This window comes from Gallinula chloropus (genome assembly GCF_964237585.1).
Source record: "Gallinula chloropus genome assembly, chromosome: 5".
In the NCBI taxonomy this organism is placed as follows: Eukaryota; Metazoa; Chordata; class Aves; order Gruiformes; family Rallidae; genus Gallinula; species Gallinula chloropus.
The window spans coordinates 45,480,755-45,506,603 of NC_140090.1; the positions used below are offsets into that span (position 1 = coordinate 45,480,755).

The 25,849-nt window shown below is 41.4% G+C and overlaps 1 protein-coding gene across 1 annotated transcript in view; it reads right to left on the bottom strand.

Annotated features, from left to right (window-relative positions):
* CTNNA3 (catenin alpha 3) overlaps positions 1-25,849 on the bottom strand; it is a gene marked incomplete at its 3' end in the record, with an annotated part of 494,076 nt that overhangs the window by 431,611 nt on the left and 36,616 nt on the right. The window contains exon 4 of the mRNA XM_084264912.1: positions 25,189-25,308. Within this exon, the coding sequence (XP_084121038.1) occupies positions 25,189-25,308 (120 nt within the window). The remainder of the gene's footprint in view (positions 1-25,188; positions 25,309-25,849) is intronic.

The window sequence follows — 25,849 nt, forward strand, 5'->3', positions numbered from 1 at the left end:
TTGGAAGATGATTAAAAAGAGATTACGGACTTTTGTGAGAAAGCACATGCTTGTTACCCTGGCAAATAGAAAATAAAAAGGTTACTTTTTTATTTACTGTCTAGACAGAGCACAAGCCTTTTAAAAAAAGCCCAAACACACACAGATATTCCTTTAATAAGAATAAATGGAAGATTGGCAAATCCATCTTCTAAAATTTTTTATCTTTTTTTTTTTTCAGATAAAAAATCTTCTAGCTTAATCTCTGAGCACTGTGTATGCCACTGGAATCTAAGATGGTTGCAGACATCATACTGGATTAATTGATAGAGTAACAAGGGCCATCACAGTCAATAAAGTACTGTCCTGAGTAGGGATGGCTGCTGTCTTCTCTGTGTTCATAAAAAACCCCAAGTCACAAATGGTTTAACATCTGACAACAAAATTTACTATCAAGAAGCAACACCACTACAACTTAGAAGTTCCTCAAAGTTTTTACAAAAACAAGGACACAAACACTTTCTTACATGCAAGTAGATGACTCTAATAAAAGATTAATCTTCCACTTACAAAACACGACACTTCCTGACGATACTTTATATTCATAAAAATCTACTTGTTTTGCTATCTCTACTGCCTGAACAATGCCAGTCTGCAAACATACAAGCATGAATTCTTTCTTCCAAATCACTCACCCACACAAATCAAATATTTACCCTAGTTACAAACCACTCAGGCTTAAATGGTATTAATTTGGAAAAAATCCAGGAGTATTTTCTACATTATATCAAGGGCAAATCAAACAGCTCATTCAATAAATTTTTCATTGCAATTAACTGTGAAGTAAATCTACATGGACACAGACTTCCACACATCCCAGAGTGGGCAAGAAAACCCAAATCATTTTAACTTAGTAGGAACACAGAGAGAAAACCAAACCAAAACCTTGTAACTGCATATAATGCACAAGCTGTACAGAAAAAGAAAGGTGTTTTTCTCTATATTTTCCTAAACAAGGATCCCATAACATCCATACAGAAGAAACCACAACAAGTATGCATAGCACTTTATAATAATTATCTGCTGTGCAGCATTCATATTCTGAAAGTGTCAGAAGCCTATACAAAAGTAATCACTTTGTCCTGTAAGAAAACCAAAGCTCAAATGCACCAATCCCAATACAGAAGCATTTCAGGACCAGCACTCCCCAACCCCTACCACACACCCTCCAGGAAACACACACACTAGCGGCCTGGGTGTGCGAACAGCTGTCAGATACTTGTTATGGGGTGAAGCTGAAGTTGGTACACCATAGAAGCAATATCCAGAACCCAAGAGAGAGCTGGAAGTGTTTCCAGAGCAGAAACGTCTCTGGTTTACTATACTAGTAGGCTATCATCTCTTTTGACCCCTGCACATGTATTAGGTTTACAAAGCAAAGGCCATAGAAACATCATTAAATCCTCAGAGAGTACATTGTGGTGAACAACCAACTACATCCTAAATGCTGCAAAACATTTGGATCTCTGATCTCTCTTAAAACATTTAAAGAAATAGATACGAGTTTGTCTGTAATTCATGCTGTAAACACACCGGCCTGAACAGTTAACTGAGGGAAATTTAACAGTAGTGGTAAAAGCTTCATAAAAAATATGCTGCAATCTTATTTGCAATACACTTGTAGACTTTTTTTCTCTTCAGCTGGTCTAAGTCTTCTAACTGAAGAGCACTGCTTTCATCTCTTTTGTCTAATTGCAATGTAGATCGTTGCCCTACTTGGGATATGAATTACTGTATGCTCCATGTTGTGGGAAAATAAAGGAAAATACATCCTGTGTTTATTTTGCATTCACTTCTTCTTGAAACAATACTCATTCCTCAACACCAATTTATGCAATTAATATATATTTCAACTCCCTTCCTGGTTAATTTACAGAACTCTCATATATACAGCCTTACAAAGTATTTGGAGCACTTCTGAAGAAGACAACAACTAGAAGATAAATACACTTCACCTGCATGAAAGCAGAACAGTAGTCTAACATTAACGTACCAACAAGCAGTCATGATTGACACTTGTATGCAAAATCAAGGTATAATACAGTTCCTCGCAAACAAATGCACTTCACTATGTTTAGAGCATTGAACAAATGTACTGCCTACTCCAAGTAGCATTATTTTTGCTATAGCTACTATTCTGCAACTTGCCTTAAGACAACACATCTCCATGAACTCCAGAGGACCAGACCTTTGTCATGTGCAAGAACTAGAGAGCTTTGAGCCTAAAGTATGACACATGCTTTTCTAGGAGTACTACTATAAACAGAACATTCTTACAAAATTAAGACACTATCAGGGCCCACTACCTTCTTTAGACTTCAGAGGAGTTGGGATCTGGAAGAAAAACGTAACATTCGATATAAAACTAACTTGCTTACAAGTTTTAGTAAATGCATGTACCCCACCATCCCCATTTCTGAGTTTCTGCATCTTCTCCTTTTTTCCCTCCTCAGGCTACAACTTTAGCTGTACTGAATTCAGCTGAATGCCAGTTTAAGGCATAAAGCATCTGTGGCTTAACAGCTTGAATTTAGTCAATCTGATGCCTTTGAAACACAATTCTGCAAGAAAAAGGACCTCCTAATTTAAGGAGGGAACTTTTTTTCTCCTATCAGATTACTGCAACATGAAATACCTGGCCAACTCTATAACTAATAATACATATCTACAAGAAAAATGTGTTTTCAGTTCATTAGTGGAAAAAGCATTGGCTTATTTAGGGGTTTTTAGATCACCAGGGAGTTTATATGTTTGTGTATTAATTCTCAGAAGACGGCAGATTTTTCAGCTCAACATTCCACACTGTAATGTATTTCTATTTTAGCTTCAGAGACATCTAGGCTTGTGATTGTTTTTCTCACTCAGCAGTGAGAACATTCATTTTAGCACAACCACATTCATACAAGAAATAAGATGGAACCTTGATGTATTTCATTTTCTTACAGCCTTCACTGTGGCGATTTACTGAGAGGAGAGAGTAACATGTAATAGCTGGTTCTCACAGTGGCAGCAGGAAGACTCATGCTGGTTGGTATCTTTATTCCTTTTGTATATTTTCCACTCTCCCACCTGGACACCTGTATGTTACAGGTAGTTCAACAGTAACAAAAAATCAGATTTGTTTTGACACATTACTGGCAAGGTGAAGGCGCTTTGCCCAGCAACAGACTGGTAAATGGAAAGAGGGGGAGGGGGGAAGAAAAAGAAGTTATTACCAACAGCCTGTCTGTGCTTGAGCTCTAAGCTGCATTCATCAAAACTGCATTCATAAAAGCACACTTCCAGATTTTACGTGGTGAAAATCAGAGGAAAAGTCATAGTAACAAACTTCACATCTGATATACAAACCCAGCTAGTGTTCTTTGTTAAGTCATCCTCGTGCTCCATTTTCATTGCAAGTACATACCCTGTGCGCTAGTAACAGGAAATCACTTCGAAACTATGACCTGACCTGCCAAATTTTAAAGGTATTTTACTTGCCTTTTGAAACTGATGGAAGTTCATTGTTTAAGTACTTTGTTGCTGGTGATCTCCTGTTCTCAGGCAGTTTTCAGTTAATTCAGTTAATACCTTCACCCCCCCTTAACTGTTAAGGGCCAAAAAGTAGCTGTTTGGATTCTACTCCGACCATCGCTACATGGAGTAAAACAAATGAAAGAAACAAATCCAAAAACCATAAACACTACTCTTTTTTTGTGACGACTAATCAGAATTTAACAGAAAATTATCACCTGGCTATCTAGCACATGAAATCACTGTTTTATACCAGTAAATTATGTTCTGCAGCCTACAAACAGTTTCTGCCAAACTTCTCCATTTCTCTATAGAACCGTCACACACGAAAAACCCCACGAATAGGACTATTTCTAGTGAAAGTCATTAGTCCTGAATGCTGTCAGCAGCACAGAAATCTTTTTGGTAAGCCTCTTTTGTCCCCCTTTTTGGGAAGCCAAGATCAGGTCTTCATCACAGAGGGTCTGATGGAAATGAAACTGGCGGTGAGCCCTAGCATTTCAGGTGGTTGTGGATAGGCAAAGGCTCCACAAGCGTCAAATCAATTATTGGGGTCCTGTGAGCACAAGTTTGCCCAAAGCATATTCAATCCATTCTCAACAGAGAGTTGTCACTTGCCTCTTTCAGATTTCACACTGCTGTATTGGACTTGTTGTCCAAGGCTTAAGAACAGTGCAAGGACAGAAAGGCCAGAGGCAGGTAGACACGTTCTGTGTCACCAAAAATACTGAAGGACCCCCTCTGCCACCCATGCTCAGAAAGTTACGGAATGTATATGCTACCCCACCATTCTCCCTCATGTCCAGCTACATAAAAACTACAGAGTACACAGTACATCTTTAGCATCACTCAACTTCCTCACATTAGATAGATCCACTCAGATCTGCACAGGGGTCCAGCATCAAGCTGCAGAAAAAAGTATAGTGCCAGCCCTTGCTGGCGAGCTGTGTGAGAACAGAGAGAGGAGGAGGGTGAAAGGCCAAGACACAACTGCATGCAGCAGCATTCCACAAGGTCTTGGGGACCCACTCAAAGCAGAGTTGGGTATATGGAAATAGCCCAGCCTTATGGGGAACACAAGAGGAGCTCTGATCTCACATATGATGCAACCTGAAGCACAGGCAGAGGATGGAACTACTACACCACTTCAGTCAGCCAATCTCAGCAACTGCTTATAGAGATATGCTTAAGCTTGGCTCTGAAAAACTGGTCAACTAGTAGTTGAGATACCAGGGGCTATAACTGCCTGTTTAAGGATTGAATAAATAAAATTTATTCCAAGCAAGGTAAAGTATTGCTGCTTTGCTTGGAGTCAGTGTACACTGTCCCTGAGCAAGCCACATTCCCTAACATATCCTGCTGCTCTTCATGGCCATCTGTGATCCCAGCAACTAAGTATAGCACCTTGGTAGCAGAGTTCTCCACATGTAGTGGCCTAATTACATTATGGTTTTTACATGATCTGTTTTAATATTCTCCTCCTTCTTTATATACCCATCACTTAGCAACATAAAAATGTAAGGGAGAAGTAGGAGGGAGATACATAGGGTGGGGAAAAAAGGGTGCCTCAAAAAAAAAATCTTAACCTGCTTTTAACCAGGATGGGAGTCAAGAAGTCAAGACAGACAAGATTTTTCTCCCTTTAAAAAAAAAAAAAAAAAAAAAGCAGCCCACAATGTGCAAAAACGGTTCTTGAAAGCCAAGGAAAGCCCAGGAAAACCCAGACAACTGGCAGGTCCACAGCCTGTTGACATTCAACATCCAGAGCATTATGAAGTTTATAAGCCAGATTATTTTAAGCACTGGATGCTTTTGACATTGTGCAAGGCACATGGTACATCAGGATCTTTACTCCAAGGTTTTTATCTAAACACGTGATAGAAGAGGGTATTGTTTCCAAAAAGAAGGCAGAAAGCTTCTGACTGCAGGGCCCTTGTCTACTTACAGAGCTCCAGGTTCAAAATTGTCTGGCATAAATGCAGTAAGACTAGGTCTAAGGAGAGGGGCTTAACACTTACTTGCTGGAAGTGATTCCCGATCAGTTTGCAATACATTTCCAATATTCTGATTCTGACAAACACTACAGCATATCTGCAGGGGGGGGCTGATTAAAATGCAAGTCAGGAAACCCACAATCACAAGGATACATGCAACACCCTTCAGATACAATGAAAAAAGCAAAGAATAACAGAAAAGAAAAATACTATTTGAATGAAACAGGTGTTGTGAGGAAGGTACCACACATGTCAAAACTCAGCTTTCCTGCAAAGAGCTTTATCTGTAGTTTCTCTGTTAATTTAATCACATATACTTCAATTATACTTAATGCCTTCAATTTTTTTTTACTACTTTCTCTTCTCCTTTTTTCTTTTACAATAAGATTTCCCAGAACTGGAAAGAACAGGTTTTGTTTCTGTACACAGAACAGATGTCACAATCACAGAAACTGCCATTATCAAATAACTGACCCTGCTATTTTCAGCCTAATTTAATTTTTAAGATTGCCCTGGGATACTTCAGCTATATCTTGACATGAACCATAAGACATTCCTTCCACAGTGTGCTGACTGCTTCAAACAAACTACATACCTGTTCTCATATATAGCATATAAAGTCTCTATTGATAAAATGGTGTTTATCTGGCAAAATCAGAGTCATACACGATGAACATTTTCCCCAAGACACACTCCTTGATGTGATGTTTAGGGACATGTTTTAGTGGCTGATGTGTAGCTTAGGGAAATATTTTAGTGGTGGACTTCGGGAGCTTCAGTTAGGGACTTGACAAAGAGACTCCCAACCTTGGTCAGGCACACAGATTATTATCCATTTTTAATTTTCCAAATAGGTAGTAATGAAATACATAAAAGAAAACTGAGGACCATTAAGAAGGATTTGAGGGCCCTGAGATGCATGGTACGAGGATCTGGAGCACAGGTAGTGTTTTCCTCCGTCATTCCTACTACAGGGAATGGGGAGGGATGGAAGGAGAAGAGCCAGGAAATTAATACCTGGCTCAGAACATGGTGTGAGAAACAGAGCTTTGGGTTCTTCGACAATGGGCTGGCTCGAGCATCATCAGGCTTGCTTTCTAGGGATGGGGAGCACTTATCCCCAAGGGGCAGAAGGATACTGTCAAAGAAGCTAGCAGGGCTCATTAATAGAGCTTTAAACTAGGTAAGAAGGGGGAAGGGGACAGGGCCAGGCTAGATGGAAAAAAGCCTGGGTGTGGTGGTCAAGTTACTGAGGGATGGTGTGCTGGCAATGACCTCTGGTCAGCCACCCTACTTAACCAGGGGGATAGTGTGTCAATTCAGAGTAGAGATGTAACTACTACTGATGGGCTAGGTAACTTAACCAGCTGTCACTTGGGAAGCAAGGCTTCCCTTAGGAGCATATCAAGATCAATAGACCAGCTGAAGTGCATCTACACCAATGCATGCAGCATGGGCAACAAACAAGAGGAATTAGAAGTCCTTGTAACTAAAGGAGACTATGATGTGATTGCCATCACAGAAATGTGGTGGGCTAATTCCCATGACTGGAGTGCTGCAATTGCTGGTTAAAAACTATACAGGTGTGACAGGCTGGGTAGGAGAGGAGGTGGGGTAGCCCTGTATGTCAGAGAATGCTTTGACAGCCTGGAGCTAGAGTATAGTGAAGACAGGGTTGAGTGTCTCTGGGTAAAAATCAGAGGAGCACGAAATCAGGGAGATACAGTGATGAGACCACTTGGCCAGGAGGAGGAGGCTGATGAGTTGGTTTTTAAACAACTGGGAGAAGTCTCACAATCACCAGCCCTTGTCCTTATTGGGGACTTCAAATTAGTGGATGTCTCCTGGAGGTACAATACAGCAGGGAGGAAGCAGTCTAGCAGGTTCCTGGAGAGTTTGGAAGACAAGTCTCTGACCCAGCCGGTGAATGAACCCACCAGGGAAGGTGCCCTGCTGGACTTGTTGTTTGTAAACAGAGAAGGCCTAGGTTGGAGGATGCCTGGGGCATAGTGATCATGAGCTGATAGAATTCTTAGTACTGGGAGAAGTAAGGAAGGGAGACAGCAGAACAAGCACCTTAAATTTCTGTAGGGCTGACTTTGGACTGTTCAGAAAGCTGCTCAATCAGATTCCATGGGAGGCAGCCCTGGAGGGCAAAGGAGCCAAGAGGGTTGGTTGCCCCTCAAGAAGGAAATCTTGGTGGTACAAGAACAGGCTGTCCCAGTCTATTGGAAGAGGAGTCAGCGAGGAAGGAAGCCAGCTTGGCTGAGTAGAGAGATCCAGGAAGATATTTGGGAAAAGAGGGAAAAATATGAGCTTTGGAAGAAGGGGCAGGTGTCTTGGGACGACTATAGGAATGTAGGGAGAAAGTCAGAAGGGCTAAAGCTGAACTGGAACTCAAACTGGCCAGTTCTGTAAAAGATAATAAAAAGTCCTTCTACAGGTATATTAACAGTAAAAGGAGAGGTAAGGAGAATCTTCATATGTTCTTGTTCAGCCTGGAGAAGAGAAGGCTGCGGGGGGACCTCATTGCAGCCTTCTAGTACCTGAAGGGAGCTTATAGGCAGGAGGGGATTCGACTTTTTAAAAGAGCAGATAATGGCAGGACAAGGGGGAATGGACTAAAGCTAAAGGAGGGAAGCTTTAGATTAGATATTAGGGGGAAGTTTTTTACAGAAAGAGTGGTGAGGTGCTGGAACAGGCTGCCCAGAGAAATAGTGGATTCCCCGTCCCTGGAGGTGTTCAAGGCCAGGTTGGATGGGGCCCTGGGCAGCCTTGTGTAGATCCAGGCCTGGAGGTTGGTGTCCCTGCCTGTGGCAGGGGTGTTGGAGCTCTATGATCCTTGGGGTCCCTTCCAACCCAGACCATTCTATGATTCTATGATTCTATGATCTTCAGCCCTTATTGGATGCAGAGGGAACATTTAGTGACAAGGGATGAGGACAAGGCTGAAGTCCTTAATTCCTCAGTCTTTAATAGTAAAGACGGATATTCCCTGAGTACTCATCCTCAGGAACTGGCTGATGGGGGGGGGGGGGGGGGGGAGGGGAGGGGAAGAATAACAAAGTTCCCATGGTTCAGGAGGAAATGATTAGCGACCTACTTGGCCAGTTGGATACCCACAAGTCAATGGGGCCAGATAGGATCCACCTGAGGGTGCTGAGAGAGCTGGCAGATGTGCTAGACAAACCCCTTTCCATCATCTATCAGCAATCCTGGCAGACTGGGGAAGTTCCACTCGACTGGAGGATGGCAGATGTGACATTCATATATAAGAAGTGCCAGAAGGAGGATCAGGGGAACTACAGGCCTGTCAGTCTGACCTCCATCCCGGGGAGGATCATGGAGAGGGTCATCTTGGGAGCTATCATGCAGCACATGTGTGATGGCCAGGGGATCGGGCCCAGCCAATATGGGTTTACAAAAGGTAGATCCTGTCAAACTAACCTGATCACCTTCTATGACAAGGTGACCCACTTAATGGATGAGGGGAAGGCTGTGGATGTGGTCTACCTGGGCTTCAGTAAAGCCTTTACATGGTTTCTCACAGCATTCTGACTGAGAAACTGTCTGCCACTGGCCTGGACAGGTGGACCCTCTGCTGGGTTAAAAACTGGCTGGATGGCCGGGCCCAAAGGGTGGTGGTGAATGGAACCAAATCCAGCTGGAGGCCGGTCACGAGTGGCGTCACCCAGCGCTCAGTCCTGGGTCCAGTTTTGTTCAACATCTTTATCAGTGACCTCGATGAAGGGATTGAATGCTCCCTCAGTAAGTTTGCAGATGACACTAAGCTGGGAGGAAGTGTTGATCTGCCTGAGGGTAGGGAGGCTCTTCAGAGGGATCTGAACAGGCTGGACCAATGGGCTGAGACCAACGGGGTGAGGTTTAACAAGGCCAAGTGTAGAGTGCTGCACATGGGACATAACAACCCCATGCAGCACTACAGGCTTGGGGGAGACTGGCTGGAGAGCTGTCAGGAAGGGAAGAACCTGGGGTGTTGGTTGACTGCAGGCTGAATATGAGTGAGCAGTGTGCCCAGGCAGCCAGGAAAGCCAATGGCATCCTGATTTGTATCAAAAATAGTGTGGTCAGTAGGTCTGGGGAGGAGAGTGTGCCCCTGTACTCGGCCTTGGTGAGGCCACACCTCGAGTACTGTGTCCAGTCCTGGGCACCTCACCATAAGGAGGACATTGAGGTCCTCAAGCGAGTGCAGAGAAGGGCAACCAGGCTGGTGAAGGGGCTGGAGGGCAAATCCTATGAGGAGTGGCTGAGGGAGCTGGGGATGTTTAGCCTAGAGAAGAGGAGGCTGAAGGGAGACCTTATGACCACCTACAACTACCTGAAGGGAGGTTGTAGAGAGGTGGGTGATGGTCTCTTCAGCCAGGTGACAGAAGATAGAACAAGGGGAAATGGCATGAAGTTGTGCCAGGGCAGGTTTAGATTGGATGTTAGAAAAAAAAAATTTACTGAAAGAGTTGTCGGGGCCTGGAACAGGCTGCCCAGGGAGGTGGTTGAGTCACTTTCCCTGGATGTGTTCAAAAAAAGGGTAGATGAGGTACTTAGGGATATGATTTAGCTTAGGATGGGATTGGTTGGACTTGGTGATCTTCAAAGGTCTTTTCCAACCTTGTGATTCTGTGACTTAGGTTAACAGCTGGACTTGATCTTAAGGGCTTTATCCAATGTAAATTAGTCCATGATTCTTTCAAAGACTTGTCAGCTACCTCTCTCTCTCTCTCCATTCTAAGTTTTACACTTAACCTTAGAGTTTTCTATTGATTCTGACTTTTCTAATGCAAATAGATTTTAGTGACCACCAAAGAAAACCCATAAAAACTTTCACATCCATGGGCACAGCCTGAGTAGCCCCAAAACAGCACTTAAAGTAACAGATAGTTCCTCTTATCCTCTCTCATCCATCTTTCCTCCTCATATTACTATTATTGTTTTTCCCTCTCTAAAGTTCTCCATCCTATCAGAAGTTTTGCAAGACAGAATGCATAAATATCCAAATGCCTCCAACAATCAACCCCATTAATTTTCATGTAGCTTCATACACATATGAAACAAGTATGGCACAATCCTGTTAAAGATCAAATTTCTTGGTCAGTATAATTAGAAACAATCACAAACAAGGATTAAGATCAAGTTTGAGGCTTGTTCTTTGTCGACGCTTTCTTTGTACTTTTAATTCTTTGTTTGCTCTCTCCTCCAACGTCTCTTGGATTCACTGATGCCACTATCCAGTTCCCTTCTATACACGAGTAATTCAGAACAATTCAAAGTACTACATTTCTTCCTCTATGATCATACAGTTTATGGTTCTTTTTTCCTTCTACTATCTGTGTCAATGCCTTTCTATTGCAAAATTCTTGCAGGTTGCAATAAATCTATTTTACCTGTATATTCAGAAACAGGAAAAGATCAACAGAACAAACACAGCAACTCAGACTCACCTATCTCATCTGCTATGTTCCCAGTTGCAAAGACCACTCTTAATCACTCCTGAACACACAGAATATTTTATTCTCTTCTCTAGTAACTTATTTTCTACTCCGTAAGTCCAAGATACAATTCATGAAGTTCATACTGATTTGCAAATGAGAGATAAGTGTGATCACAGCTGTGTGTTGGTTAAGCTTACATTAGTCCATGTGAAGCTTACTGCTGATAAATCGTTCCCCAGCAACAGAACAACATGTAATTAATGGAAACTACCAGAAGATATTTCAAAAGGAACATTATTTCTGAAAAAGGAAGGCCAAACAAAACAAAGCAGGGGGGAGGAAAAAAAAAAACAAAACAAAACATACACAATTCTTGGAGTGTTAAAACATGGGAAACTGTTATACAGCCCATTTCACTACACTTTGGACTCTTCTAAAATATAGGATGCTTTCTGTGTCTCCTGAACATGAAACTATTTGGGAAGGAAATACTCTGAAAAAAAATCCAAATAAAACATAGGCACACACCATTTTAATACTCGCTGCATAGAAAATAACTGTGGAAGAATTCTACCCATGCCACCAAAGTAAGATAATTTTTTAAGTTTTTTCATTATCTTAAAGTGAATAGTAGAGGAATAGAAATATTGCTGTGTCACTTTAACGTTCATTCTGAGTCCAATTCACATGAATTGTGTGCCTGTAGTGAACAAAGCCAGACCTCAAAGTAAGAAGCAAGCAATTTAGTTTTTAAACATTTCATTTTCTGAAATTGCTCAGGTCCATTTAGAATAGATTCTGACCTTAGCTGTATCGTCATTAGTTTCTAACACTATTAAGCTCCTGAAACTAATTCAGATTTAAACAAGTATAAAGTCAGCTCAGAAGATAAACAAAACAATGAATTCAGTAAAATAAAACAGAAGGCAGACAACCTAAAATGGTAAATCTCAAAACAGTCTCCATAGAGCACCAGGGTTATATGGATCTACTGATACTGACTGTGACAGAGACACTGGATGATACAAAGTGTTAACTGAAAGCAGGCAGGACAGTACAAAGGTCCCCTGCACAGTGGATCATTTATAATCCTGGATTATAGAATCACAGAATCAGAGAATCACAGGGGTTGGAAGAGACCTCAAGAGATCATCGGGTCCAACCCCCCTGCCAAAGCAGCTCCCTAGCTCATATTGCACAGACAGGCGTCCAGACAGATCTTGAATATCTCCAGAGAAAGAGACTCCACACCTCCCTGGGCAGCCTGTCCCAGGGCTCTGTCGCCCTCATTGGGAAGAAGTTCTTCCGCATGTTGGTGCAGAACTTCCTGTGCTCCCACTTGAGGCCATCGCCCCTTGTCCTGTCCCTACAGACCACTGAAAAGAGGTTGGACATTTCCCCATGTGTACCACACTTCAGATATTGATAAACATTGATCAGATCTCCTCTCAGTCTTCTTTTCTCAAGGCTCAATAGCCACAGTTCATTCAGACTTTCCTCATAGGGGAGATGCTCCAGGCCCTTCATCATCTTTGTAGCCCTCTGATGGGCTCTTTCCAGGAGACCCCTGTCTATTTTGTACCAGGGAGCCCAGAACTGGACACAATAATCCAGGTAGAGCCTGATCAGGGCTGAGTAGAGGGGGAGGATCACCTCCTTTGACCTGCTGGCAACACTCAATGCACCCCAGGATCCTGTTGCCCCTCTTAGCCAGGGCACACATCACAGAATCACAGAATCACAGAATCTTAGGGGTTGGAAGGGACCTCAAGAGATCATCGGGTCCAACCCCCCTGCCAAAGCAGGCTCGCTATCTCATATTACACAGATAGGCATCCAGACGAGACTTGAATATCTCCAGAGAAGGAGACTCAACCACCTCCCTGGGCAGCCTATTCCACTGCTCCGTCACCCTCACTGTGAAAAAGTTCTTCCGCATGTTGGTGCGGAACTTCCTATGCTCCAGCTTACAGCCATTGGCCCTAGTCCTGTCCCCACAGACCACTGAAAAGGGGCTGGCCAAATCCCCCTGCGTCCCAAGTCTAAGATATTTATAAACACTAATTAGGTCTCCCCTAAGCCTTCTTTTCTCCAGGCTGAACAGACCCAGCTTACTCAGCCTTTCCTCATATGGGAGATGTTCCAGGCCCCTAATCATCTTCGTGGCCCTTCTCTGGACTCTCTCCAGGAGATCCCTGTCTTTTTTATACCATGGAGCCCAGAACTGGACACAGTACTCCAGGTGGGGCCTGACCAACGCAGAATAGAGGGGGAGGATCACTTCCTTCGACCTGCTGGACATACTCTTCCTGATGCATCCCAGGATCCCATTGGCTCTCTTCGCCACCAGTGCGCACTGCTGGCTCATAGCCAACCTGTCATCAACCAGGACCCCCAGGTCCTTCTCCACAGAGCTCCTTTCCAGCAGGTCATCCCCCAGCCTGTACTGATACAGTCGGTTGTTCCTCCCCAGGTGCAAGACTTTACACTTGCTCTTGTTGAACCTCATCTGGTTTCTCCCAGCCCAGCTCTCCAGCCTGTCAAGGTCTCGCTGGATGGCAGCGCAGTGTTCCTGCGTGTCAGCCAATCCTCCCAGCTTTGTATCATCGGCGTACTTGCTGAGGGTGGATGGTATACCATCATCAAGATCGTCAATGAAGATATTAAACAGGACTGGACCCAACACCGAGCCCTGGGGAACACCGCTAGTCACAGGCCTCCACCTCCCACTTTAGATAATCAGTGTACTTGCTATGTGTGGACACTATTCCCTCAACGAGGTCGTCAACAAAGATGTTAAACATGATAACTTCTTCCATACAGAAGTTTATGAAAAAGTAATCCTCTATTCAGAGGAGCTTCTATTAATCAGAAAATAAGTCATATAAATGTGAAGTATGCCCAGCTTAGATATGTTTCTCAAACCACTGGTCTCTTGTCATTTCCAGTTATTCTCAAAAATTTTGTACATGTCAAAGCCATTTGGCTAACATTGGGATTATCTTATTAGGCTACATAAACTCACCAGCACTCTTTCTTAAAATTTATGACTTGCTCACCATTACAGAGAGGGCTCACAAATAAGAAGCCAATCACGTGCAGAATGAATATGGTAAGAAAATTTGCATTGATTATAGTTCAGATGTGGATCATAAAGCAGACAAGACATGTACAAACATAGCTTCTATGTTTTATCCTGTGTGTATCTTACACAAGGTGCTCAGAGGAGCCCAGCAAATCAGCCCAGGGGAAACCACTGTCACCTGATGCACTGTATGCCCAGAGAAGCAAGCTGCCTCTCAGTGCAACAAGATCAGCACAATTTTGTACCTCGATGGAAATAGTACTTCAACTAGCCCTGCATTCTGCACCAAGCAGGAGCCTGCAGCCACTGCATCGCGTTGTCTCATCTTTCTCTAGGAACCCTATGTGATGTCCCAGAACACAGACCCACACTGACTGCCCAGAACTTCCAGATCAACTCAGACTGCCATGACTATTATCAGAAGAAAGCAAACCCAGACAACATTCAGAAAAGATAGTGGAGTGCTTTGCAGTTCTCTGTGGTCTCATCAAATATTAGAGCACAAAGAAACAGGTTATATACATTGGAATCCAAAGTTCACCGCAAAAGGAGATTGTTCGATACCAGCATTTGGAGGTCAATGAGCACCCCTTTTATAACTTTAAGGCCAAAAAAGGGAATTTCTCTCGGTGGCTGACTGAATTCTACTGAAGTGATTACATCAGTGCTGTTAGGATTTTAGATATCAGTGCTGTTTGCATTTTAGTCAGCACTGTTAGTATTTTAGATATTTACACAACCAGGCCAGTGTACCAAGAACCTTGTCTTTAGTTGTTTTCAATCCAAGTTTTAAACAAATCATTTGTTTAAAACAATTTACACAGTTTGGATCACAAGACAACATTAATGCAGTAACACATCAATTTATCCTGTGTTGGTTTGGTTCATCAGAAGCACTGGTGACCATTTGCAATTTTAAAATCATCCCAGCAATTTCAAGATTTTTCCCTAGTCTGCAGTGGACCAGGAAATGAAGCACTCTGAAAAACCTCCTTCAAAAGAAAAGACACATTACTCAACATTACAGATACCAAAAATCACTACCCCATGTTGGTTTAAAGCTCAAGAATATAGTAGTACAGGAACTTTAATCTGAATTTGAAGCAAATACTGGTTTTGGCTAGAAGTCAGTCTGTCCCTTTCATGCTCTTAAAACAAAGATACATTTATCTCCAAAGATAACTTTTAATTAAAAAAATCCAACCAACTCCAGCAGATATCTGTGCCTGAAACATCACCGCTAATGACTGCCATTTCAGAGTCTAGGCTCTGTAGCACAGAATCCCTTTGTGAATTTTAATACAGAATCATTATTTCACCTTTACTCTCAGCTCTATTTTAGAGCTGTATTTGTCCAACCCACCCCTATTCCTCCATATCAGATGCTCTGTATTTCTGTCTTCCTTGCAAGTGTGAGAAACTAAGAATTTAGGCCAGAAAAATTATCATTTAAATGAGAGCAAGTAGTCACTTTGTCAAACTCCTCTCTAATCCTGGATTCTCAACATACGGCATACAAGCCTAGTTAATGTCACTGCATCTTCAGCACCTCTTTCTTTAAAAGTCCTCGTCATTAGGACAGAGCACCTAATCTTACAGCCTCTGCTCAAGAAAATCCAATACCACTTTAAAATTTGCAAGTGGTTTGCCACTGAAGGAATAAGGCTCACAGAGTTAATCAAATTAATTCTAAATAGCTGTGCTTTTTTTTTTCAAGTGCTGAATGTTTCTGTTTTGAACCTCCGCATCATCCTAAATTTGTACTGTATTTTCTTGATACAAACCAAATAGAAGTCAGTCCAAACACTGGCCTGCAGTGGAGAGGTTCTCCTGTAGTCTCTCATCTGCCCATTTTTCCATGATTAAAAATCCCAGTCTGATACATGAGATCCTGCTGTGTCATCACACTGTGTAACCCACAACATGCTTAGCAACATTGCAAGCAGTTCCAAGGGCCATGCCCTGAGCCACTGGTGGGCACAAATTAAGCTGTAGTAAAAAGGTTTAGTTAGCAAGGACCCTCCTGTTAGTAGATCTGATTGTATCTGAAAGAAATTATCTTCTGCTTTCCCATGTGTTTGGTTATAGTTAAATAATTCAAACACACGCTGTTATGTATCATACCTGAAGACCACCCAAAAGTTACTGTTACTTCAAACACACTACCTGCAAAACAACCTTTTTCACTACTTGTGCTGAATCACCCAGTGAAATGCTACTGTAGAGCAAGAACAGCAGAGTGAAATTAAAGGTGTCCACTTTAACCTATTGCTTGGAACTTTGCCTGGTTCATCAATGAAGGTCTGCCTCTTCCTTCCACCTTACTTCCTTGGCTGTGCTCAGGGCAGTAGATCTGAGCTCCCTCAAAACTGCACTCTACAAAGACCTGGCTACAGAAGAGCCAATCCTTTTGGTCAACATCGGCAAGTAAATAGGAAGCAGCAAGTAGAGACTAGTGTCTCCACTAACCATAGCATTGAGGGGTTGTGGCCCAGGAATTTACTACATTTAATTATTTATGAGATATGTGATTAGTAGCTCATTAAATCAAGTCAGGGTAATCAGTCACTGCTTTTTTAAAAAGTGTCCAGGAGAACTCAGCAGGTAGCACAGCTTCAGCTCACATCAACATGGAACAGTTACACTACTTAACTCTGATTCATCAGTGATGTCAACTGTTAAAATACGTTCAACAAATACTTTGCACTCTTAAATAAACTCTCCTGAGAAATCAAAAACTATTACCCCAAATGATTTATTCCTTTTAAGGCTCACCTCACTCCTGCTGTATAAAAACAGTTTTGTTAGCTCCAGAAGAGGATGTTGCTGCTTAATAGAATACTTTAAGTGTTGCATTTTTGTTGTATTATCAGTTATTGCTGCATCAGTAAATAACACACTCTTCAGTCTCTGACCCCATTTACATTATATAAATTCTGATTTTGTCCTCCAGTAGAATAAACACAGCACATCACCTTAAGTCTCAGTATATTTCATTGGGGGGGGGGGGAATTGTTTCTAGTCTACCGAAAGAATGGAGTTCTAATCTGAGCCACTAGATACCATTGAAATAAAATACCCACGCATCAAAATCAATATAGGACACACATATGGCACCATTCCAGATGTTCAGGTACAAACAGTGGTGTTTTCAAGTCCCCCATGGCACGCACTCAAAATTTTTTATCAGCTTTTTAAGTTGTGCCCTTTTAGCAGTACTTACTTGTTACTGTAACATAATTCCTAACTGAAGATCTCATTTCCTTCCCACTGTTATGCTCAATTTTCTATGGTTTGTTTGTTTATAAATTACCTGAGCACTCTGTTGTTAAAGCATCATCCATCTTTCCCTCCCAAGACATTTTAAATGCATTTAGTAGAGACAAGACCAGACTTTTACCCAAACTGAGGACATTTGGGGCACAGGCAAACACTAATTCAGTTTCAGAGACAGCGACAGAATGAGCTTTGGAAACACTGGGCAGGAGGAAAGCCTTTTTAGCGCAGGTCCCAGGCTCCCTACAAGCCCCCTTCTATATTCCCAAGAAAGTGAGAAGCAGGATTAAATAAACCACAGACACATATCTCAACCTCTCTTTTAGCACCACTGGTTTTATTCCTGAGAAACATGTAACCTTCATAACTTCTTCTTATTCCCTCATCACACTGACTAACATCAGGCTGGATTTGGAAGCCATAAGCATCAAGCAGCTTTGACATTAACCCCAGAACAAATGCCAGGCATTGAGATGCAAATATGACCAACTATGCAACTATGGATCCTGGTTTATCCCCTGCAATTTCTTGCCTGTTTTACCTAATTTTGATGCTCAGATTTCTACAGGTAAAAACTGCAAAACCCATCTTCTCCTCTTTGTGCAGCTGCACAGTGTACATACCAGATCTCCGTATCACAAGCTGCACACACAAAAAACCCAACCAAGAAGTGGCTGCAAAACAGTTGTGGGTTTGTTTTGGGTTTTGTTTTTTTTTTTTTTTAATCTCTACCATGTTTTTTGGGTTTGTTTTGAGGTTTTTTGTAAATTGATTTCTCCTTCCTTCCCTCAGCTGGACAACAGAGTCCAGCTCTGGGATCCCCAGTACAAGACACCCATGGACCTGTCACAGCAAGTCCAGAGGAGGATGACAAAGAAGACCAGAGGGCTGAGAGAACACTGGTCAGCCTGGAGAAGAAAAGGCTTCAGGAAGATCTTACAGCAGCCCACCAGTATCTAAAAGAGCTACAGCAAAGTTGGAGAGGGGCTGTTTACAAGAGCGTGGAGTGACAGAACAAGGGGGAATGATTTTAAGACAAAGGAGGGGAGATTTAGATTATATACTGGGAAGAGCTTATTCCCTGTGAGGGCAGTGAGGCCCTGGCAGAGGCTGCCCAGAGAAGCTGTGGCTGCCCCTAGATCTCCAGCAGTGTTCAAGGCCAAGATGGATGGGGCTTTGGGCACCCTGGGCTGGTGGAGGGTGTCCCTGCCTGTGGCAGGGGGTTGGGACTAGATGGGCTTTGAGGTCCCTTCCAACTCAAACCAGTCTGGGATTCTATAAATATTAGGACTGCCTAGAAAGAAACATAGCCCTATACTAGCTATCACAAAAAAAAATAACACTCTCTCAGCTGAATACAGGACAATAAATTGCTTTAATTGCACAGCAACATGACAAATAGCTATTCTTATGTTGGGGGAGATAAGCGGCTAGATTACTGGAAATACAATCTATACTCTCATTTTATAATATAGATTGTCCAATTAAATATTAAAGAAAATCAAAGGAGGCATTTTCAGAAAAGCCCATTGGATTCAAATGCCTACAGGTCATTAAAGTTTCTCTAGCAAAGTCCTCAGGTTTTTCAAAATTCCTAATCAAGAACACCAAACATATCCAGCCCTGTAGAAGAATACACAGCTGAACAGTGGTAAAGATAGAAGTAAACAAACTCACTGCCACTACCCTTAAATTCACAACCAAATGCATTGTCATTCCTAAATCTAGAAGAAAAAAAATACCAATTCTTATTCAAAATAATTGAGTAGTACAAGCCTTAAAAAATTCCATATTAATTCTGGCCCTTTGATTTGCATCTCTGTAATTGCAAATCATCTAGAAAGGCATGGATTACAGGCATAAAGGCTACAAGCAGTGGTTAACACACTGCACCTTTTAACTAAGCCATCTCAGTTAAACAAATACCCATTTGCTTTCTGGTTTGAACTTTTCTGACTTCCAGCCATTGGCTGCTGACACATTTCTGTGAACAAAAATACTGATTCAGTAAAAATACCTCTATTTGTGATATTTCTAAGCCATAACCTTTTCCAGATAAACTATGACTGAGCTACTTCAGTCTTCCATCATAACGCTTGACAACAAATAATTCACCTCTACCCTGAGCTCCCTCCAATTTTCAGCATACTTTTTGAAGTGTTTGTCACACAATAAACTTGCCAGATAATAAGTGATAATCTCTTTTGAAAACTTGCTCCAGTTTCTAGAGTAGAGCACTTTGGTGAACAAATCTCATACTCAATGCCATCTTCAACAGCAAAAGTGAACAAAGGTAGAGATTAAAAGTGTATTTATCCCTTTTTAACAAAAGGAAATAGCAGCTGACTGTGGAAACAAGCCTTCATTACGAAATCAGGAATTTTAAAATGTAAATTTGAACTGTATGATCATGAAGACACCTGCAGTGCTGCTAATGATGGACTGCTCTCAAGACAGACAGATTAAGGGTTCTGCTCCATCTCCTGGAAGCATTATTTCCCAGAAGCAAATTGCTGTGCGGCCTGTAAATGTCTTTGATACAGCCCTTAACTCCTTCAGTTTCTAATGTAACTTTTTAAAACATTTCTAAATAGACTAATTTAGGAAGCAATCCTAAAAAGATTTTTAAATGGAATAATCAAAATGTTTTTGCATAAAACACATAATTACCTCAAGGGCATACAGTCAAAATCAAATAAATAAACCATGAATTAGGATAACTTTAGAACAGTACACTGCTTTTGTGTGTCTTCACATATTAAAGTTCAGTTGTCAACTACTAGATTACTACATCACTGGAGACTTCTAGGTAAAAACTGTCTCCGTTACAGCCAGAACTGCTACAGGCAACCTAAATGCATGGTTAACATTAAAAACCAAAAGCAGCAGCAATGATTTTTCGGTCTGAGAGGTGCTAAATACCACTGATTTTGATTATAATTCCATTTTTATTGTCGCTATTGCCCAATAATCCTGAAATGATCTTAGAGCAAGATCATTATACTGAATGGCCTTAAACCAGTACTATTCCAGCTGAACAATGCATGGACAGCTTCCCTTCAACAGGAACAAGGTCCTTCACAAGAAAAAAGGAAGTGTCTACCTACTATAGTATCCTAAAAAGAGTGTTGGGATCTATCACTAAATCCCCTCTCATCCCATCCGCTGCTAGAAATGAAGTTAACTCCATCCTGACCAAAACCAGGACACCATTTTTTCCTATCTTGTTTTCCCTGTAAATATTCTTATCACAGATGTGTTGATATTGAGGCTGATAAAAAACAATGCTTAATGCTTATTGGAAGCATTCCAATGTGTCACAGAGCAAAAGACCAGGTTTACTACTTATCATGGCATGGTGCTATCATTTTTCAGTCAAATTTCAGAGATGACAGTCAGCATCGAAGAAATCAAAAGCTTCTTTTAATTCAAAGATTTGCCAGGCTATCTCCTGGAGAAGAAAGAAAAACTGTTTCTTGGAGACAGCTATCTCCTGGAAGGCTTCAAAAGGGCAGACTGGCTATAAACTGAAATTCTCAACCCAAATCTCTCCAGTGGGTGCAACCCAAGCCTAGAAATATGTTGAAAGATTGTCACTGCAAGTTAGATGGATGAAGGGATATCCACCTGGTTGAGTGGGAGAGAGAGTGCTAAGTGAGCAACCCAGTAACAAAATAATGAGATCACCAAAAAGCAGGTAATTTTGCGTCAGTTTAGCACACTGAAGCATCTCTATGCAGAGTCAAACAAAAAGCAGAACAGGAAGAATGAAAGGCACATGAACATGAAGCCCATGCCAGGGCTGTGGGTGCATCTGCAGTTGCCAGCACACTTCACTTGGCCAACCAGACAACCACAAGCTGAGCAGATCCTGCTCATTTCTTCACCTGTGTCATTTATCAACATTTGCAAGCAGCCAGCCTGTATTTCACCGATGAAAATAAATGTTTTGTTTGTATTTTATCTTCATCTGGCCTGAGTTCAACATACTTCTAACTAGGCTAGTAAGACATCTCTCTCAGAAAAGCATGACAAGAGATGAAGATGTTTCCCACAAACATCTACATAAGATGTTTTCCACAAACATAAGGAGGAAAGCTCTGACACGCCGCAATATATGTGGAAACAGACTTGTATGTGGTCACAGCTCATCACATACAACAACAGTAACTAGATTTGTAATATAGATGTGATTCAATGCTTCATACTGTGTTTGGGAGACAGAAGAACAGCAAAGACCATCCTTCAGTCTTAACCACAATACTAGATATCACCCACACAGTTCAGCTTGGCAATACTGAAGTCTCTAACTCCAAAAACTTCCCATGTTCTGCCAATGAATTTGCCACCCTGAGAAGTTGCGTGCCGGCTCACGCATTTGCAAAATTATAATCTGAATGCTCTGTGACATTTGAATGCCAGATGTTAACAACTTTGGAGGTTTTGTATAAAGAAAATCGGGACTGAATTCTTGATGTTGCTGCTCATTTTAAAGACACATTTCTGTTGGCAATCTGCTGGCTATCTGAAAGCCTCTACCTTCTACCTCACTTTGAAATTGCCAGTTAAAAATAATTTAATGTAAGCCATCACCCCAACCATGTTTGTCTTTCCTATACTCCCACCACTCATATAAGTTTGTCTATATTTATAAATCAGAGTCAACACAGGTCACGTTAAACATCCTTTAAAGAGTACAGTTTTAATTTCCCATCTGTCCTGCAAACTTCAGCACTAAAGAATTACATGGCTACACTGCACATTATGCCTCACATCTAAAAAATAAGGAGAGAAGCAGATAACCGTATTTCATTCAAAAGCAATATTCATTACTTTGACTACATAAACCACTTACTTTACCATGAATGGATTCATATTCATATTGTATATAATTGTTTGTCTCCAAACAGATGGTAGTGACTCAACATTTTGCCAGTGGGGCTATGAATATACCCATAATCTAATAAGAGAGCATGTAAGTCATTATCAATTAAATGCACGCACACCACACACTCAGCTACACATGTCACAAACTAGGAACAGCGTCGGTCCCAATCCAGGTCTGATTCTCAAACAGTAATCAAACCAAATTTTAATCTTTTCACAGAGACCAATTTCTTCTGAAAGCAGAACACAAGCCAAAGCATCCTCTATACTAAATAAATACGGCACCTTTACCAATCCCACACTCTGGATTCTACCAGTAACTTCTATTGAGATTAAAATCTCAGTATCAAAACCAGACTAAATACTACTTAAGAAAACCTAAAACTACTGCTCATGTATCCAATGCAAATTAACTAAGACACATAGAACATTTCATCTTTAGTGTCCCTCATTTGTTTCTGCTTTGGGTTTGTGTTTTGGGGGTTATTTTAAATAAATTCAGCCTTTACCTACTTTATTTTTTAGTAGCACTGTATAAGATTTTAGAAAGATTCAATCACAGAAGACACAACAGCCTATCTTCTGCTTTGTGACTGAAAGCAGGAAGTTATTTTCTGTGTAATACACCTTTAGTATCACTAAATGCAAAAGCTTCTGCCAATGTAGTTAAATACAGAACAGAAACAGCATGAGGAGGTATATATGCACAACTGATATTAAACAAGGATGTGGAGATGCTCCATGTTGAAGAATTTCATTAGACTTTGGGTTACTCTAGGCTTGCTTTTATTAGGAACTCAGGGGTGGCCCATCACCTGAGTAGCAACCCAAATACTATGTTTATGATCTTATGTACTCTTTTAACACAATTACATAAAAGATTAAGTCCCCTGATTTAGCTGGCTGCAAGCCCATAACTTGCCTTTGTCTTCTCTTCAGGTATTGGTGATTACTCAGTCTTGGTCCTGCTTTGGATCTTAGATTCTGCTGATCCGGCTCAGAGGTCACTGTCTCCTCCTCTTCTCTCCCAAGGTCTTGATATTCTATGTTAGACATCTAAATTCTTAGAACTCAACTTCACCATAAAACACCTTATTCTTCTCTTAAACTGAAATGCTTTACTCAATCATTTTTATTGTATTTGTGCACCTACCCTAGTCAGTCCATCTATAACTATCTACTGACTAACTCGGCTGAGGACTAACTCCTCCATGGAAAGAGCTACACAGGGTACACTGAGGCAGCTTAATATCATTAGAATTTATTGTTTAAAAACACCTGTGATTACATAGCTGTAATTACCATATCATTAATCCTATTCCTTCATAATAATAATTAACTGACTCTAACATACTATTTGTACTAAATTCTATTTTACTTTAACGCTCCACATCACAGAATCACAGACTGGTAGTGGTCGGATGGGAGCTCTGGAGATCAGCTAGTCCAAGGCCCCGCTAAAGCAGGATCACCTACAGCAGGCTGTACAGGATTGTATCCAGGCAGGTTTTTAGTATCTTCAGAAAACCACAACCTCTCTAGGCAGCCTGTTCCAGTGCTCAGTCACCCTCAAAGTCAGGAAGTTTTTCCTCATGTTCAGGTGGAACTTCCTGTGTTCCAGTTTGTGACCACTGCCCCTTGTCCTGTCACTGGGCAGCACTGAAAAAGAGTCTGGCCCCTTCCTATTGATACCTACCCTTTAGATACTCAAATCAGATCCCCTCTCAGTCTCAAAAGCCCGTTTTTGCCAAAGACCTAGATGTATCACTTGAAATAACAAAGGAATTCTTCAAAGCCCAGAGTGAGAATTCAGACTAGAGAAAGCTACTCCCAAGTAAATGTGTGACGATGGCTTCAGAAGTAATTATAGAATTTATACTTCCCTGGCTCAGAAATGCTCTCCGAGCCATGGCAGATGTGACATCAGTTATGTTCGATATAATTATGAGATCAGATAACATAAGCCCCCACACATTACCAGTTAAAACATTGTCTTTTGGTTGCTGGCAGACCCATGTCAGAGTGCACAAACTATGCAATATAGTGCTACTCAGATAACACCCCTCAACACACCAAAATTCACCCAAGCCAATTGCTCCCTGATCTATCTCAGGAATAAAATATTCACATGTTCAGATACAACCTGTCCCTGAGTCTATTCCCTAATTTTTAACTATCTAATCGATTACCTGATGTATAAACAAATTTAAGTAATCACCCCCAGCAAACGAATTGTTTGGCAACACTGACACCAAGTGACAGAATTCAGAAAAATAGCACACACACACACCCCCCCCGCCCCAAAAAACAACCCCAGCTCCCACACAGAACGGTTAGAGCATTTCATTAGCATGCCCTGAAAGAGGCAAGGTCTTATTTTACCAAGAACACAAAAGAAGAGAAGACCTATTATGAGATCTGACATTTTCACAGAAGCCAGGCAGAAGAGACAGAGAGTACGTCAATTAAATACATGCAAACAGTTCGATGTAACCTTGATCTAGTAACCATGAGTCAAACACCACATACATTTCCAAGTTTTCTGCAATCTAGACTTTTAATTTCATTTCTAAAGAAGAAAAAAATGGTGGTTTGTATGCACAGTCAAGATTTCATGCCATTAACTCACATAGACTTAATCTGCTTTTCAAGTCAAAAAATCCAAACAGTACTTTATGTTATGTAATAGTGCAAAGTTTAATAGCCTGCTAAGTCTCAGTTGCTTTACCTGTTACTGAGAAATCAAAAGCCACGCAGGCCAGCCTCATATGCATTCAAAAGAGTCAACACACACACATCCCCCACCGGCTTACCTGATGACATCACCCAAAGAACAAAACACTACTGATAGAACCAGAAGTCTATCAATCAAAGCCATTAGTTCTACCACCCGCCATGCTTATGTCCCCGTGTTCTATGTCTTCTTGCCAAGCTCTCATGTTCTTACCTGCTGACGTTTGTATGCCAAATAATCAAGATTTTCCAGATCTTTTTGAAATTTCTGGTAGGTTGTCTGTAGATCGGATTTATTGGATACGTTTCTTAAAGATTCGAATGTTCTTTGAAACTGTGAACGACAAAACAAAAACAAAACCACCATCACTCACACAGTTGCTGTACTTTTCACTGATACTAGGGTTTTACTCCACTTAAAACTAATCTTGTGGAGTGTGGGAAATGGAAAAGCAGCCCTGGAAAAGAAACAGTTGTGTTTGCTGGAGACAAGCTGCAAAAGCAAGAGAAAAAGCAGGAAAGAGTCGTGTAGAGATGTAAATTTGTGCGTCGTTTAGCAGGGAGGTGGCAGGGTGGTGGAAGGTGCAGACAGAAAGACGCCTGCACAGCAGGAGTCACCCCAAGGTGGGACAACCTTTTGTATAGGAATGTTGTGGTTCTAGTATTCATGAAAAGTCCTGAAACCTGACTCGAGGCTGCTGCGTCAGCCACTGAGAGAGTATAGAAGTTTGCTCAGTTTTTATTAAAGTTGTCTTCGATCCACCACAATCGGAGTCCGTGCCATTCAATACGCCACAGTGAAGCTGTGTTACCTGTTGAATATACCACCTTTTAGACATTCCACAATTTTAAATTCAGTCCCAGAATTCAAAGCA